Source organism: Motacilla alba, chromosome 2 (genome assembly GCF_015832195.1).
Source record: "Motacilla alba alba isolate MOTALB_02 chromosome 2, Motacilla_alba_V1.0_pri, whole genome shotgun sequence".
NCBI lineage: Eukaryota > Metazoa > Chordata > Aves > Passeriformes > Motacillidae > Motacilla > Motacilla alba.
The window spans coordinates 129,798,638-129,816,017 of NC_052017.1; the positions used below are offsets into that span (position 1 = coordinate 129,798,638).

At 40.8% G+C, this 17,380-nt stretch overlaps 1 protein-coding gene across 4 annotated transcripts in view; it reads right to left on the reverse strand.

Annotated features, from left to right (window-relative positions):
• The window catches only part of NIPAL2 (NIPA like domain containing 2), a 58,635-nt gene that overhangs the window by 25,372 nt on the left and 15,883 nt on the right, over positions 1-17,380 (reverse strand). For 3 of the 4 annotated variants that reach the window (XR_005256041.1, XM_038129494.1, XM_038129493.1), the window contains exons 2-4: positions 14,674-14,742; positions 10,244-10,415; positions 1,082-1,141 (exon numbers count right to left, since the gene is read on the reverse strand). Coding sequence is in view for 3 of the 4 variants with exons in the window: in XM_038129494.1 (XP_037985422.1) it covers positions 1,082-1,141; positions 10,244-10,415; positions 14,674-14,742 (301 nt within the window). In the remaining variant the exon portion in view is untranslated. Of the gene's footprint in view, positions 1-1,081; positions 1,142-10,243; positions 10,416-14,673; positions 14,743-16,674; positions 16,756-17,380 lie in introns of those variants that run through there. The other variant, XM_038129495.1, reaches the window with a different exon arrangement.

A 17,380-nucleotide genomic window follows, 5' to 3' on the forward strand; every position in this document is an offset into this window, starting at 1 on the left:
CAGAGGGCTTTGTTGGCACTGCTATCTCAAACAGCTCCCTTGGAAAAGCAGAACTGTGTTATATTTATGTGCTTGCAAAACCATCACCATATTTCCCATCATACAGCTCATTCTTATGGAATGTAGCAACATTGTTAAATCCATCTTGCAAAGTCAAACTCACAGAAATAAAATAAATCAGCTGAACACCAGTTAAAGCAACACACAGTGTTTAAGGCCATAAGGGAAACATGATCAGTGAAGGGAGGGGGGGGTTTGAATTTAGCAGCTGAGCTGGCAAACTTGGATTCCAAACCTAAATAAATCGTATATAGTATTCCTGGAACGATACTGAACAGATCTCTCCAACACATTCATGAGAACAGCTGTCCTCACCACAGTTTGGACAATCAAGCCTAGATGTCAGAAACCCACAGAAATATCAGGTGCCCTGCATCAGGTGCACTGTCCCAGTTGAGATGGCTTGGTGTAAAGCCCGGATCCTGAAATCTGCTTTTCTCTCACTATTACTGCGTTCAAGGTGGGCAGCCTTGATACGCAAAAAAATCTTGGACACAGACAAAAATTTGACAGGCTTTTACAGTGAAGACCACATTTCCCAACTGAACACTTGACAATATGATTATTTGGTTTTTGAAGTGATAAAACTAAAACCAAAGGGAAGTTATCAATTTAAATTGAGCTTGAATTTTTTGTGCAATAGCTATGCAGTAGGAAGAAAATCTTATATCTGAATAAGTAACTCAATAACTTCCCTGGTTTTATTAATTCTGTGTTGTACTCGTAAAGATAATACTAAAGATAACCTCAGAGGCAAAAATAGAAAATGAAAATAAATTTGAGCAATAAGGGCACATAAGGAATGAGTTATAGTGTAAGAGCAGAGGATTTGGGAATACAGTCTTTTCCTCGTGCATTGAAAATTCTCTCCCTTTTAATCACTTTTTCCCAATTTTGAATGTATCTGCCTTGAAACACTTGCTTGGGAAAGTGGGAGTGTGAAGGTGGGGGGCTGCGTGAGAGTTACAGCTTGCTAAGCATATGGCAGCACACATGTCTAAATTAGCAAATGCTTACTTACCCAATATATCAGCAGTCCTCATGGTCTTCTTTAGGAAAAAGACAGAAATAAATGCACTACCTAGAATAGATATATAAAGACCTTTATATATATATACACATATATTTGTTAGAATATCAAGTGCTATAGCAAAAACCTGCCCTGGGACAAGTTTAAATATATCTCCTGGGTGTTGTTGTTGCACCATACCATGATATAAACAGCCAGCAGTCCACTCCTGCAAGCCACCAAAACTCGCTTTCTGTAAGATTTCAGATGTATCCAGCAGGGTCTTACATAGTTGAAAAGATGCAATGCCCTCCTTATTTCCCTCGCAGGGACACTGCTTAAACTGCTCTGATTCAGTCATATGTGGAAATGTCAGGAAAACTGGGCACTGATCAGCCTTGCCGTTTCACTGCCCATTTGGCTACCAAGTCACTGTATGGACTTGCTCAAGACAAATTGCATCATAGAACAATAAAATTCTGCTTCTTTAGTCTTCAATGTATTAGAGGCTTATAAGCAAAGTAACAGCAGTACAGCTGAGAAGAAGAAAGTCACTGCAAGAACACAGTATTTAGTATGATCTAAGTGGTTATGATGTCTGCAGACAAACAGGGAGAAAACCCCACACATGTACGGGAGCACTGTCCACGGTCTTTTACAGTGACTTGCTCTGAGGAAGGAGAAAACTGGAAGTGAGTCCTAGAAATTATTTCCTGTTTTCTGGGAAACACTTTCTCTTGTTTCAGCTCTTGCATCTGACCTCTGCCAGCTCCTAGTCCTGCCTCCTCAGGATGGGCAGCAGCGGGGAGATGAGCAGCAGCAGTGGTTAGGGCAGGTTTTGTGGTTAGCAGCTCAGTGTGGACATGTGCTGGAGAGGAAAGAAGGGCTTTGAACTTAGGATGGATGAGACTGGGAGACATGGCTCTATTCCAGCACACAACATCTACCTCTAAAAAGAAGAAAAAGAGGCTGGATGAAAGAGATGAGTAAAGTCCTCTGTGAGAGGGGCATCAGCAATGTTAGATTCATTCAGAAACCTCAAAGAAAGACTGCTCAGGAGGAACAGTGAAGGAACACATTGAAACAGTCATGGGATGCTGCAAGAGCTCTCTACTTTTCTACAGCATGGTTTATTCTTGAAATAACAGTTCAACATTTTTACAACTGTCTTTGCCTCTTTATCTCTATTGTTCTCATTGAAAACTTAATTTGTGGTTAGCTACTAGATGTACTCTAGAAAAATCTAGAGAGGTTCATACCAAGAGGTAAACAGAGAACTGGAATTCAGCATCAGGCCCCTGTTTTCCAGTCAGTAGAAAATCAGATAGAGCAGAAATCATAAAATTAAACTGCAGCAAGAGTGATGGGGATCTGTGCAAATGAGTAAGCACAATAAAAGGATCTTCAACTGAAAATGTCTCACTGAAATTGGGTTGCCTGATATGGTTTTCTTTATTCAATTTTTCAGTGATAAATTTGCTGGAGTGAAGACACTGATGGTATCCAGGCAACACTGGTAATAGCAGAGCTACCTAGGTTTAGAAAAAAAGGGACAAAAACCGGTAAAGAAGCAGCAGCATCCAAGATAGTGCAGGAATTAATTACTGCTCTGTCTCCCTGCTCTCACAGCTTTTACAAATCCCACTTCAAACCACTCATCTAGATAGTCTCTGTCACAGCAAAGAGCTGCTGCTTAAAGGACTGATACCACAGTGATTTTTTTTCCTGCTCTTTTTGTTTGTTTGTTTTGAGTACTCCATGTCTGGACTCTCTGCCTTCAGCAGAGGTCTAGTAGATGCAATTCCACTGTTGGCATCCAATTTGGGGAAAGATGAGTTATGCCCAAATGTCACCTTATGGGGATCACAACCTCTGAGGCTGGCAGTGGGCTCAAGGCAGCCAGATAATGAAACCTGTCCCTCTGCTTTAATAATGCATTCAAATGCAGCAAGCCCTGTCTCCAGAGATAGCTGGTATTGCACCAGAGATCATGAGCTTAACAGAATCTATGTATAATTAATACTCTGTGATGTGGAGTAATATGTAGAGGAATCTAAAAATAGGAGAGGTTTTAAGAACACATATTAGACCATCTGGGAGTAGAGAAAAAGCTGCAGTAGGAAGGGAGGTACAACACCAAGGCTAATGAGACCCGGGAGATACTCTGAACACAAACCACAGCTGTCTCTGGGGTAAGCTGCCAATGCTCCAGTTGCACTCAAGTGAAGAAGAAAAGGAAATGGGGTATATACAAGAGAATAAGCAGAGAGCAGTTGCACAGACCTGATGAGATGCTAGAAGACATACATGACTGATCAGAAGCCTCGCAAACTCTGGCTGTTACCTCCAGAACTAAACTTTAAGTGAGTTATGGTAGCATGGCCAAGAGAACGTGATATTTTAATTTTAATTTTGTTAGTTTTCTGGGGTCTAAGCTCCCAGGTTTGACCTTGGGGTAGTCTTCCATATTCTTCAATTTTTGAGGTAGGCTTGAATAAGATTAAAGCAAAGAATCCAAGAGCTGATTGTCTTGTTGTAGATGGGCCAGGAAGACGGAGTAAAAAAGGAGCCCTGGGAATGCAGGCTGGTGTTTGCCAGTTTGCCTTCTGCTGGCTGTGCAGCCTTTTCTGGCTGGAGAGACAAATGACAGACATCAAAGTGCTCCCCAGGAGCCCAGTAAGAAATCCACAGCCCTCCCAGCTGCTCTGCTCCTCTTCCTTAGCTCCTTTGTGCTCCCATTTACAACCCTGGCTGCACTCAGTTGCTTAAGACATTAACTCCTCCCAAAGAGGCAGTTTAAGGCACTGTGCCAAAAGGCCAACACAGGCTCTCTGCTCTCCTCTCTGCTGGGTGGCCTCCAAGCTGATCTTGCTTTTGAGCAGGAGGTTGGGTTAGGCACTTCCTGAGGTTCCTTCTAACCTGAGTTCTCCCAGAACTTGTGGACTCTTTGCAGTAGAGCAAGTGGGCATCCAGAGGCTGATTACTACACCTACCAGATGTATGAAGAGAAGCCCTTACTGTGACCCAAATTCAGTTCTTAAATGCAGACCTGCTGAAACTCCCCAGACTCTCCTCTCCTTTCCTCCCTTGGATCACAGGTGAGGTGTCTTGCATCTTCCCACCTCTCCTCCTCTCTACCAGTGATGTTATATCCCCCATACTTTCCTCCTAGCCCACTTCCCCTTGATTTCACTCCATCACCACAGTGTAAGTTTAATTCCCTACCACTCAGCCCAAATTTTTCCTTTCCCATGCCAGAGTTCTTTTGCTCTTCCTCCACAGAGACTGTGCTTCCTCCTCCTCCACCATTATACTGATGTGAGAAATAAACTATCGAACATTATGTTTCAGTCTGTGAGTGAATAGACTGAGGAACTTGGGCAATTGCTGTGCTGAAAAGTATGAATACATCTTTGCAATGTTTTTTTTGTTTGCTTGCTTTTTTAAAAAAGGAAACATAGTTCTAGAGATTGAGGTCTGTGTCAAAGTGAGGAATAGTTTTCTTCTTGCTGTTTTTCAGTTTGCTTTTGTTTTTTTCTTTTTAATTGGTTAGCAATAGAATACAACAATACAGAAACCCGGACAAAAAATCATGGAAAAGCTGGCAGTAGCTCGGGAACAAAACAAGCAATTTATCATTGTTCTGAAGCCTTGCTGGTTTTGAACCACTGTCTTTGGGAATGCAACACATGGGCAGCCCTAGGCCAGGATTATCAGCCTTTCAGTCATCAAGGCAAAGCTTGGTCATCTGAGAAGACTTGTGTACTTTTGGGTGAATTAGAATAATTTTTTAGCTTTTTCACTAGTTATTAAGGTAAAACTTCCAGAAGTAGGCAGAGATCCAGCTCCCATTCCCAGTGACAATGGTAGCCTGCTAGATGAAGAGAAGGGCAGAAAATCTGTGAGGTGATCTGTTAAGGATTAAAAAATCACAGAACCAGCACATCCTAAGGTAATCCTTGAGTTTGTTTCATGCCTTGATTGCATGCTTGTATTAATACCCATAATTTGAGAAGTAAATAGGTCCTCTAAAATGCTTGTATCTATACGAGAAAGCCTTTCTCAATGCTCATGAAACTCAAATGGAAAATATGATTTGACACTACATCAAAGTCATGATAAATAAAACCTGTTGGGTGGAAAAGGGTTTGTTCAGGAGCTTAATAGTTATCTAAAAATCTTCATATTTTCATACATCAGCATAAACCAGGCTGGTTTACATTCATTATTGAATGAATATAATAATTATATATTGAATGATTGTATATTCACATATATTGAATGAATGACTTCAATGTAAATTGAAAAATTATTTAAAATGTTGAGATTTTTTTATGGTATGCAATTAAGACTTGAGGAAGGGCTTTAATGGTGCTACACATAGCTCAGTCAGCTGCTCATTCTCTTAGAAGAGTGATCATTTACAATTATCTCCATATGTAGGTTTTCTCAAGCACAAATAGAAATAAAGAGCAGTGTGATGTGTGGGTTCTGCCACAAGCAGACAATGAATGGTGAGAATCCAGCTCACAAAATAACTCCTCTGCCTCCTAGACACGAAAGCTGCAGTTAGTATTGGTTGTGTTTGTTCCTTTAAGGAAGGGATAATACACAACAGAAGTAAAAGAGAAAATACATACTGATTCATAGTATGTATTCTGTGTATTTTGTCCAATCCAGCCATAAAAAACTCAAGTGCATGATTTATTTTTCCTATGCAAAACTATTTCACTATAATTCACTATTAAGCTGTTTTCCTAATACTGAAGCCATTTATGCATATGATCTTTTCACCTCTTGTTTTTACTGTCTAATCTTACACCAAATAGTTTTTGTAACTACTGTTCATAACTTCAACTATTATTATATTCTTTCTTTTCCTCTTTTCAATTTCTAGATGAGCTTTATGCACTATTTAAAAAGATTAGTGCTCTACGTATAAATGCAAAGGCTGCTTGCACTACTGTCTTCTCCAACAGTTTAAAAAAAATCCACAAAACTTCATATTTACTTTAAATGTTCATTCTCTTAAACTTAACAGATTCAGTCAGGTAAAGGTCTTTAAGCTCACCCATGCAGAAGAACACTTCACCAGTGGTCTGGATGAAATACCAAGGGAAGAGAACTAGATATGATTCAAAGACTGCTGCACCTCTCTCAGTTTGTGCAACAATATTTCACTTTGAGACCAAGCATTTACTCTGTTTTATGCAACTTATTGGTGTGCTTCCATCTAACCAAGCAGATTAAGCTCACCCAGTTGATTTTGCCCTAAATCATTTGAGCAGTGCTCAAGTTATGAGGATGCAGTTGCTGACAGTCACATTCCAAGACATGACCTCAGAGTATGCTTTATATGAACAGACCTCAGCCTGTCTTCCAAGCTGAAGTGATTCAGGACCCTCCTGGTACTGAAAACTGAAGATGCTTCAATCCATCCCCAAACACAAGCTACTGTAATGTGCCACAGAGTCAGGAAAATCTGGAGAGATGATGAGTTATATAGTGCATTTAATTGCTGCAGCTCAAATGACACCTGGGAATAAATTCATTACATCTACTCGACTTCTAAAACCTAGTCTTAGTTTATATGATGGAGATTAATGCTCCTCTGAATACAAAGAACAACATTACAGATGCCTCTTGACAGCTGTCTTGCACACTGAAGCTGTAACATTTCTAACACGATCAAATATTGCTACTGGAAAAGTGGTGAACAAAACATGAAACATTTTTCCCCATCTGAGAAACTGCTCAAAAGAGAGACCATTAAGGCGAGCTTAGTTCTAGAACTTGGATTATAGGACATACACACTGCAGAGAGAAGGAAAAACCCTGAATATCCTTTTTTTTGCTTTTTCTAGACAAGTACAAATAAAGTATTTGAAAGAATAGTTTAGTGAATGTTTCCCAGATATGGTTTGTAACAGAGTCCTCAGAATTCCAAGTTCTTGGGCCACAAAGATGTTACATTACAGTGAGTTGGAGAAATCCATTTCTACAAGAGCTTCTGAGAATCTTCCTAAAGTACCTCAGGAATATTACTTTCCTAAGCCTGAAGCCCCTCACTGCTGTTTACAAGGAGCATATAAAAATGCAAAGGGATCTTAACAATGTCAGGCTAGGTGAGGCAAGTGTAAAACAACTCCCCACAGAATGATGAACACTGCAGAAGAAATGGTCTCCAATGCCACTGATCTTTCCTCATCTTTTCCATCCCCAAGTCATTTCTGCAGGCAAAAGCAAGATGATGAGCTAAAAACCACTGCAACCTAAAATTACCCAAGCTACGTGTAAAATATGAGTTTTACTTTTTAAGTATAGAAAGTTTCTTAATGATCACATCAAGCCTGTATTACTCCTCCACTTTTAAATTAAAAATTTACTAATTTATCCTCTTGAAGAAAACAACTGCTGTCTTCTCGAACTATTTAAAACCCTGAACAGATGTAGAGCTTGCATCATTGCAACCACACACAGAAATACTTCCACGGTGTAAGAAGAAAAATATATAGTTTTTCTAGCTTAATTCTTAAAAAAAAAATAATTTAAATCTCTTGGCACCATGCCAACTCATGATCTTTGGTGCTGTATTCTTTTTAAAACAAGACACTGGAACAATCCAGCTCAACAGAAAGAGGCACAAAGTTTTCACTCTTTAATTGACACCGGGTTAAGTGCAAAATCCAGTTGGATGTAGTTAAATGTGGTGGCAGAGCATAATAGATGTTGGCTCCATCTATTTTAAGATGCTTCCCGCCTCAGAAGTCTGGAGATATATGACGGGTACAGCCCAAATCCGTTCTGGGCAGAGACTCCAGTCTGCCTTATCCTCCTCCAAACCCTGGCTTCCAAGCAAGGAAACTCTCCCTGCAAACCCAGAGTCAGAGATCTGCAGAGAATCCCCTGGATGCCTGGACATACTGCAAAGCACATTTCTCCCCAGCACACCATATGTACTGCCAATATCAGTGAGAGTCAGCCCTCACCATATGGGACATGCTGACACCAAATTTGGGAACAAAATGCTTCTCAGAAGGTTGGGCTTGGGGTTCAGGTATGCATTTGGAGTTTGTTATCAAGTACTTAATTTGTTCATTAAAAAAAAATTTATGAAAGACATTCAACAATACCTCAAAAAACCTGTGAGGTATACTCTGCAAAGGCTACCCCCACACACACTTAAAAGTGGTCACAACTTAATGAGAAAACTATTTCTTGATCTTTTAAATTGGAAAACCTGCTGCCTAAACCACCCTTGGTGCAGTTGTTAGCAGATGATGCACTTGTGACTTGGGCAGTTCGTCACTGCCCTAAATGATGAACTCTTTTGAAATTGAAAGGATGCTCTCTCTGGCTTTAATTTCAGAAGACAGGAAAGTATCTTGTAGTAGCAAGTGTTACTGGGAAGTTATTGCTGTAATTGGCTGGCCGCATGATTTCTACTTGCTCTTCCTTAAGGGAATGTTTGCTAGACTAAATAAAATTTCAGATATTTCTATTGTTTGGGCTATGAAATGGATACTGTCAGCTGCTTTATGGGAATGGAGTATAAGACATTAAAGTGCTTTCTGGGATCTTACAGAACAAGTGTTCTGGGACAGTTTGAAAAAAAATTAAAGTGGATGAGAATTTTGATAAGACATAAATTTGGAAAATGGTTTCTTGGTATTTGCTGTAAGTGAGGGAAGTGTAGAATGAAGTAATCACCAGTTGCAACATTTCTTCACTTTTTGCAAAGTGAAGAAGGAATCTGCTCAGATGAAAATCAACCCTAAATATGATCTCATCTTTTTCAGTTTAATAAATATTGGGATTTTTCTTTCTACAGACTGCTTTTTGCTTTTTCTTTCTAATTTTCTATATTTGTATTTTATTCAGTTTGGACAACAAATGAGATTAGCCAATGTTCTTTGATGTTCAGAGATGTCTGATAATGCCTACAATTGCTACAGATATAACTACTGCCACCAAAATCACAGTGGGAGATGTCATATTAATTTACATTTTCATCTCAGATAACATGTAATTCCTTTCTTTGAGAACTCTTTCCTACTATGATGACCTAACACGGCTTTATATCTGAAATTCTGCAATAGTTTAACATCAAGGGTTACAGTAAATTGCCTGCAGTTTCCTTCTCCCTCTCTCTCTCCTAAATTGCACCTAAATATTGTTAGCTGCTTCCTTCCACTACAGCTAGGCAATCCACTGGGAAGGTATTTCAGCTTTTCTACCTTCCCATGGAGAATCACTCACTGCAATGTCACTTCCAAGCATGCAACTGGTAGCTGGAGACCATGCAATGTTATCACTTGCCAATAGCAAGTAAATGAGCTCCAGCATGTTCAGAACTGTTGAGATCTCTCCGTCCTGGATGTTTCAGCTGTGGATATGGAGTGACCAGGTTAAGGGATGTAGCTGCACCCTCTATTCCTGTTTTTACAGGAATATTGCCCTGTCTACTCTGCTTTACACTAACACAACATGAAGACATATTTTCAAATGTGTGTTACTTTGTCAAAGAAACAGACATCTCATACCTGAGCACCTCAATAACAAACTCCCCCCCCGCCATGAAGTAAAGAGTGAGATCCTATCGCTTCAGCTAAAGCCCAATTACTCTGAGCATAAAGAAACAAATGACATGTTTAATAATGTCCATAAATGTACTAAATATTTCTGGAAATTTCTAGGCCCTTTTTTGTCACACACTACAGAGTGTCAAGCAAGTTTGCCCACACCAACATGAATCATGGGGAGGGGCAGGGAACAGGCAGCAGAAACCACTTGGTGTGATGGTAACACAGAAAATGTGTTGTAGGTACTCAGGATCAGAGACAGCTCTGAGCATGCAGCAGGATGCCAGTCCCCCTCTTTGGGGGCTTGCAGAGCTGGCAGCACTTACAGCACTGGGCAGGAGCTAGCAGAGCACAGTGACACAAAAGAAAAAAACATGGAAAAAGAAATACATTAGAAGAGTCTTTGATTTAAGTAGACAGTTTTTATCAAACTGTCAGCTCATGTAATTACATGAATAATTTCCTTTCAAACCACGACATTAACATTTTCCTCTTGTGTTCCTGCTGCAGTTTCTGTGGTATCATTCCTCTAGCCAGAAGCAAGCATTTGATTAAAGCACATACCCGAGCAAGAAATGGCAAATTGTCTCACCTATAACAGAAACACATCCCAGTGGAGCGACGAGAGCAACGGGGGCGAGTGCATAGGCTGTGAAAGTGCCCACCTCTGCCAGCCCCAGGAGGGCAATCCCACACCACCACAGCTTGCTCCTGTAGTAGGGCTTCGCCTCTGCTTGGCAAAGCAGCCGGAGATGAGCGCATTTCTAGAAAATTAATTATTAGGAAAAGGCATGAATAGAAATACTTCCATTGTGTTCTTATGTCTGACAAAAGTGGAATAATTAAGGGGGCTGTCAACTTCAAAATCCAGGTGCATTGAGGTTTACTTTTTAAACATGACTTGGAGCTCGTTGCTGCAGAGCTTTGTGTTAACTCAGTGCTGCTTCAGATGTGCTTTCTTAGCCGTGGTGGCAAGGGCTGAAAAATTAGGCCTCTGAAGAAACCTTAGTTTCTTCAAAAAAGGCTTAGTGAATACTAGCTAGTGCTTCCTAGCTATCACTGCACACAGCTGCTCCTGTCTCAAAGCAAAGCTCAGCAGTTGTGCTCTGAATCTGGAAACACTCAAAGGCAGGAGATGGGGCAGAATCAGAGCTGTGGCAACAAACTGGGACAGGGGGAACAGACAACAGGGTGTTCCTGTCTGTGAAATCTGTGAAACCAATCCTCACCACAAATATACTTCCAAAATGAAAAAGGCAGCACTTACTCACATCCTCTGTAGGGAGGACTCTAAATTAATTGAATAGAATTTATGATTTGGCTACAGTCTCCTGTTTGACCTTAGAAGGAGATCATAAGTAAAGCATTATTTTCTAAAGAAAAAACAGTTGGCACAGGTATAACATATACTCAAGTAATACTTCATCAACACTTCCTGTTACATGAAGAAGGTATCATTGGCACAAGTTGTAGTTGTTTTTTCTCTGGCTGTACAGCAAGAACGTGTATATAGCAAGACAATTTGTCTTTGATCACACTGATCCTCTGAAACAGAGTCCAGACAGTCTCCATCAAGAAAGTGTCATAACTGGGAATGATGCAGTGTTTACCAAATTAATTCTGCAGATTATATTTGCCTTTCTCAAATTACTCTCCAGTCTTTCTGTGCATGCATCAAAAAAGGTGGAAATCAAATGATACAGTTATTGCAGTACAAACAGTGGTAAAAGACATTTTTTTCTCCATCACTTGATATTTGATTTTAGAAGTCTCCCTGCAGAGCCTGGGGAAGTTGCAAAGAATTTTCCTCATACTCCCATCCTTCTCTGTAGGCTGCTTGACAGAGCATGGGACAAAGAACAATGTCTGTAATAGCCCATAGTCTTAGTCAGTGCTCCTGTTGAGAAGATGCAGCACATTATTGCAGCTTTGTGCTGTGGAACATGTTCAGGGGATGGAATTCTAGGAGGAAGTTTAGCCCTCCAAGAAGAAAAAGGGCAAAAGGAAATCAAACTTGTGCCACCCATGCAAAATGGATTTTCCATTTTTATAAACAAAGAAACAAAAAAGTCAAATAAAGACACAAATTAAATTAATAGTAAATAATATTCAAATTATTATTCAAGAATCCAAGTTTCTGCCAAAAATTAAATAGGACAAATTCTTAACTGAATCCTGAGATGTATTTTCACCCCAGATTCTTGTAGGATTAACTTTTGAAGGCACAGTGAGATTGAAAAGATGTGCAGCAAACACAGGAAGGTGAGCTCAGCAACTCCCCTACAGCCTTCTTTCTCCAGATGTCTGTCTTTGCACAGTGATGTATGCAAATGGTATTTAGGTGGATGCTGTTCATAACTCAGCTGAAATACATTGCAAATGATGAGCTGTTTTTAGTAGACAACCTGCTAGAAGGAAGAGAAACAGGATAATGGACTACATGGTCAGAAAGGGACAGAACAAAAAAATTTGGCCTGTCCAGTTAAAGGATGTGAAAATGAATGTTGAGATCTAGGGGAAGTCATTATTCATATTTAGAAGATATTGTTACTAAATGGAGAAAAACCCAATTTAAAGGATAAAAAAATCAGTTTAAATTTTCTGTCAAATGGCAATGAGAGCCATTGGGTTTCCCTAATCAACATTTAAAAAGCTGATAGTTCAAATCTAGTAAGGGCTGTTATGATTACATACAGCAATAGAAGTCTGCTTGTATGCCTTGGTACATCCCCTTGCAAAGCATCTCCTTTGGCACCCAGTACCCTCAGCAGACAAAAGATATGAAATCTGAACAACCTCATTATTATGGCTGGACTGAATTTCTATTTCACCTTCACTTTTCTTCCCTTCAACGTTACCTTTCCACTTCAGAGGTTTTCCTAGAGCCTGTCCTAGCACTGTCACCACCTGCAGGTTGGAACTGCTGTTGGAAAGGCACCAGTCATCTCAACTTGCCCACCTCCTCTGGCTAAACAGGTTTCTTTTTATGGGATTCTCCAGCTAATGATGTTTAAATAGAAGGGAATCACTGAAGAACCTTCTAGCTTTAGTAAATTGGGTTACTATGAACAGAAGCTTTAATATTCCCCAATTTTCTATTTCATCCTTTACAGAAGAAGCAAGAAGTAGCTTTATATGAGACCTGTACAACTTCTAAAATACTAGCTAGCAAAAATACTTCTTCTGGACAATTTACACAACAATGTCTTCTGTGCTTTAAAAACTTTTGTTAGAAGACCTCAAAATACAACAAGATACCTCAAAGCCTACAAGATACAGATTATAATGAAAAATTTAACTTTCTACTGAGTATGTATTCTAATTATTAAAACAGAAAGGATTTTATCATTGACATCCTACAATGCTTTACATTTACAGTTGTAAGGACAACACCTTCCTTTTATGATTTAAATAGTGTTTAGTCAGATTATTTTATCTTAATCACAGAAGAAGAACTAAATTGGCCAAAGTTGTTTTGGGGTCCAATATTGTAAAAACCTTTATGCCTGTGTGCATTTATGGAACAGGTCCTCAGGGAGCTGACTCAGAAAGATGCCCTCCTTGATCTGCTGCTTGTCAGATCTCGTGAGTGACTGGCACCATCTTGGCCACAGAGACCACAAAATGCTCAAGCTTAAAATCTTTGTTGACAGGAAAAAAAAGTGCAGCAAAACCTCAGCTCTGGACATGAGGAGAGCAGACTTCAGGCTGCTCAGGGAGCTAGTGAGAAAGATCCCCTGGGAAATGTTTCAGCAGTGCTGGGGTCTGTCAACGCTGGTCACTTTTTAAACATCACCTCCTGAGGGCACAGGAGCAGCAATTCCCCAGTGTCAGAAGTCAAGCAGAAGGCTGGGTTGGTGAACAGGGATCTTCTTTTGGGTCTAAGGCAAAAAAGGAAGGTGTGTGCCCAGTGGAAGCAAGGTCAGGTGACCTGCAAGAATACAGAGATGCAGCTAGCCACTGTAGAGAAAAAATTCTTGTGGCCAAAGCTCAACTTGAAGACAGAAAATGTGGATGACAATAAAAATAGATTTTTCAGATACATTAATGGCAAAAGGCAGCATAGAAATAACATCAACCTGTTACAGGATGAGGATGGGCACCTCACAAACAGGGACGTGGACAAGGCCGAGGTGTTTAATGCATTCTTTGCCTCTGTCTTCAACACAGATCATGAACCAAGGAGGTCTCAGTGCTCTGAGCTGGAGGACCATGGCTGTGAGAATGATCAAATCCCAGCTGGTTCTGAACTTGTACTGCTCCAGCTACAAGTCTGGATCCCTACAAATCTACAGGGCCTGATGGGATTCATCCAAGAATCCTCAAAGAACTAGCTGATGTCATCGCAAAATCTCTCTTGATTTTGGTCTCTCAGCTAACTGGAAGCTGGTGAACACTGTCCCGATTTTCAAGAAGGGCAAGAAGGAGAACCCTGAAAAATTCCTGTCAGTCAGACAGGAATCAGAATTGAGACCTGTCAGTCTCAATTCAGTTCCAGTAAAATCATAGAAAAGATTATTCTGGGAGGTATTGAAAAACACCTCAAGGTCAATGCAGTCGTCGGTCACAGCCAGCACAGCTTCATGAGGAGAAAGTTCTGCTTATCAAACCTGACATCCTTCTGTAACAGGGTAACCCATCTAGCTGATCTAGGAAAGCCTTTTTTGGACTTCAGCAAAGCTTTTAATACTGTCTCTTATAGTAGCCTTCTTTCCTCCCAGGTTCAGTGAGACCACAAGTGACTCACAGCCGGTATTTCTTTCTGGCACATTAAAAGGAGGAGGAGTTATGAATATTTCTTCTATTCCTGTATGACAATCACAGCACAGAATGGGCTGAGAGCTCCCAACGACTCCTAATTCCCAGCAATTATAGCAGGGTACTGCTAGATTACAGTTAATGAAAGAGAGAAGCTTTAATAAATGCAACAAAAGTTGCATTTTCAACTTCATCAAAACCAAACTGCAATGTAAGTACTAGCTAAATATAAACAACTCTGAATAAAGAGAAACCATATCATACCTGTATATTCAAAGAGACACTGATGAGAAAATTTGAAGCAACAGCAAGTAGAACTCCAAACAGCTGAATCTGCAAATAACAAAGCAAAGAAATACAAAAATACTTATTCGTTTAAGAAGAGCAATATAATGGTGGTTTTCTGATAGCACATTATGACCCAATCAAAACCAAATTATTGTACTTCTCAGTCATCGAGTTCATGCTGCAGTGAGTAAAGTGATAAGGAATAACTCTGCATAGTTGAGGGCTCTCTCTAACTCTGGGCTTAAGCAGTAAACAAGTGGGAATGGAAAGGCACGCTGTGTTTTGCTGTCCTTCAGTAGAACACCTTCTTAAATCTCATGAAAGACAAAACTAGGCAGTTGAAAACCACAGAGAGGGTTTTTCCCCCCAAAAAGGACCTAGTTTTTACATTATCCAGAAGGAAAACCATCAGCAATCAAACCATTCCTGTTGGAACACAATTATCTTACGTGTTAATATATCCACTATTTGACAGAACAGCCAGGAACATAGGTCTCCTGAAAATTTCTTTAATGTATCGTGTTATTTCATTAAATAATTTCCTAATCAGACTATCTAAATTTCAGTAAGATTTGCAAGCTTTCTATGAAGCAAAGAGATTAAAAACACTCAAGCAGGATCCATTATTTTGGAAAAAAGTCATTTAAAGATGCCATTTCAGTGAGGTCAAACAACACGTACTTGATAGAGCTCCCTGTCCACTGTCAGAATGTTCTAACACATTGCAAGCCATCCTAAGTGTATTAAAAACCCATTCAAGGTCACTTCTACAGTGCTGTGAGGAGCCCCATTAGCTTGTAGAGAAGACAAACATTCCATCAGTTTTTATAAACAAGGTCATGGTAATATAACCCAGCACAACAACTGTTTCCAGGCTGTAAAGCAGCATCCAACTCTGTGCTTACAGCCTCATGTTTCATGGTACTTACCCAAGAAGGTCCCTGGGCAGCTCTGAACAGGTAGTGCCTACCAGCCACAGAGACTGCTACCCCTCAACATTTATAAAGAGCAACATGTTGTCCCAAAAGCACTTGGAGGGGGAATTGTTGTTGTTGCTACATAGTCCCCAGACTAAGCAAAGGCATCCCCAAAAGTGTGAAGAAACAACAGCCTTATTACAAATCAAATATGATATTTAAGCCAAGCAGCAGAATCCAACTGCTTCCAGCCCCTCTGTTTCTGCAGTGGCTCGGAGTCAGCAGGAGAAGCAGACAACAGAACTGCTCTGGGAGAAGTGCTTGGCTGCCTGCCAGGTGTCACCAAGACATGACTGATGGGTCCAAAGGGATTCAGAGACAAGAAAGCAGGAAGTGAGAGGGCTCCCTCTGCTAACTATTACCGCATCAGTGCCACAGCTTGTGTACAAGAAGCATCCAGTGAGAAGCATTACTCAAGATTTTAGCCCATAGTCTCTGGTGCATGGTCACTGGAGGTCCTTCCCCTTTTGCATCCTCTCCCCAGGATCCTCCAGTGGGATCCAGGAGCATGTTCTGGGTTCTCACACACACACTGTGTTTTTCATGCTCTGGGAACACACCTCACTGGAGCCAGTGTGTGATGTGAGACCTCAGCACAGACGTCCCTGCAGAGATCAGCACTCACTGTTACAGGGACACAGCAGCCTCCTTCCACTCTGGGGAAATGCTGTCACATGGACACCACCCAGGCCTTGCAGAAGCAGAGGGGGAGGTTCTTCCTTATGCCTTAATGCTGTAGCATCAAATCCTGAGCACTGATCTTGCCCAAAGTTTGACCACTTCATCCTGCCCACACAGCAGCTTCAAAAACCAGTAACTAAATCAGAACTGTCTTCTTGCTCTGAAGATTTGTCTTTTTAAATGACAACATGCTCCCTTGTGAGGAGGTGGAGAAGTGGCCTTGTCAGCCTTGTCATGAAGTGTTTAAGAAAAAGGAGACAGAAGGGAATAGAAAACAGAAACTGTCCCCTCATTTATCCCATCATTTTATTGCACTTACATTAGTAATTGTAGCAAATCCCCACATCTCCCCGCAGGGAACTCAGTGTGTCCGTGGCTCTTGTTGTTCCAGAGGCTGATCCTATCATTATGGCTGCACCTCTGGATGCAGCCTCTTGCAGCTCCCTCCTCCCAGTTTTCAGCTGGGGGTCACAAACCTTGCACAGGACTCAGTAGGCAACCAGCACACCACAGAGAAAACACCACTGATGTTAAGCCAGACCACAAGAGGGTCTCCATCCAGCTCTTGAATGCAGCTGGTGAGCAGAGGATGAGGTCATGTGTTCCATTGGTCATCTAAAATAATGTGCTAAATCAGATCCATGTGTGGGTACTGATGATGACCTGAGTGTGTGCCTCTAGAGGCTGTGAATCAAATCTCCAGCAGTGGGTTTTCTAATGCCCTGCATAATGGGTGTCCTCCCCAGAACAGCAACTGCTTTTGCACCACAGTGGTTGCTTCAGCAGGTACTTGGGAGCTTGGCTCAGATATCACTATGGGACACTTAAGATTTCTGTCACGATGACCAGCCTGTGTCTGAACAGAAACAATCTTACAAAGGTCAGTTCTCTTCTTGGAGAAACACAGAATGGTTTGGCTTGGAAGGGAGCTTAAATATAATTTAATTTAAACATGTCTTTAAACATGGGCAAGAACACCTTCTACCATGCTGGTCAAATCCCCATCCAACCTTGAACATTTCCAG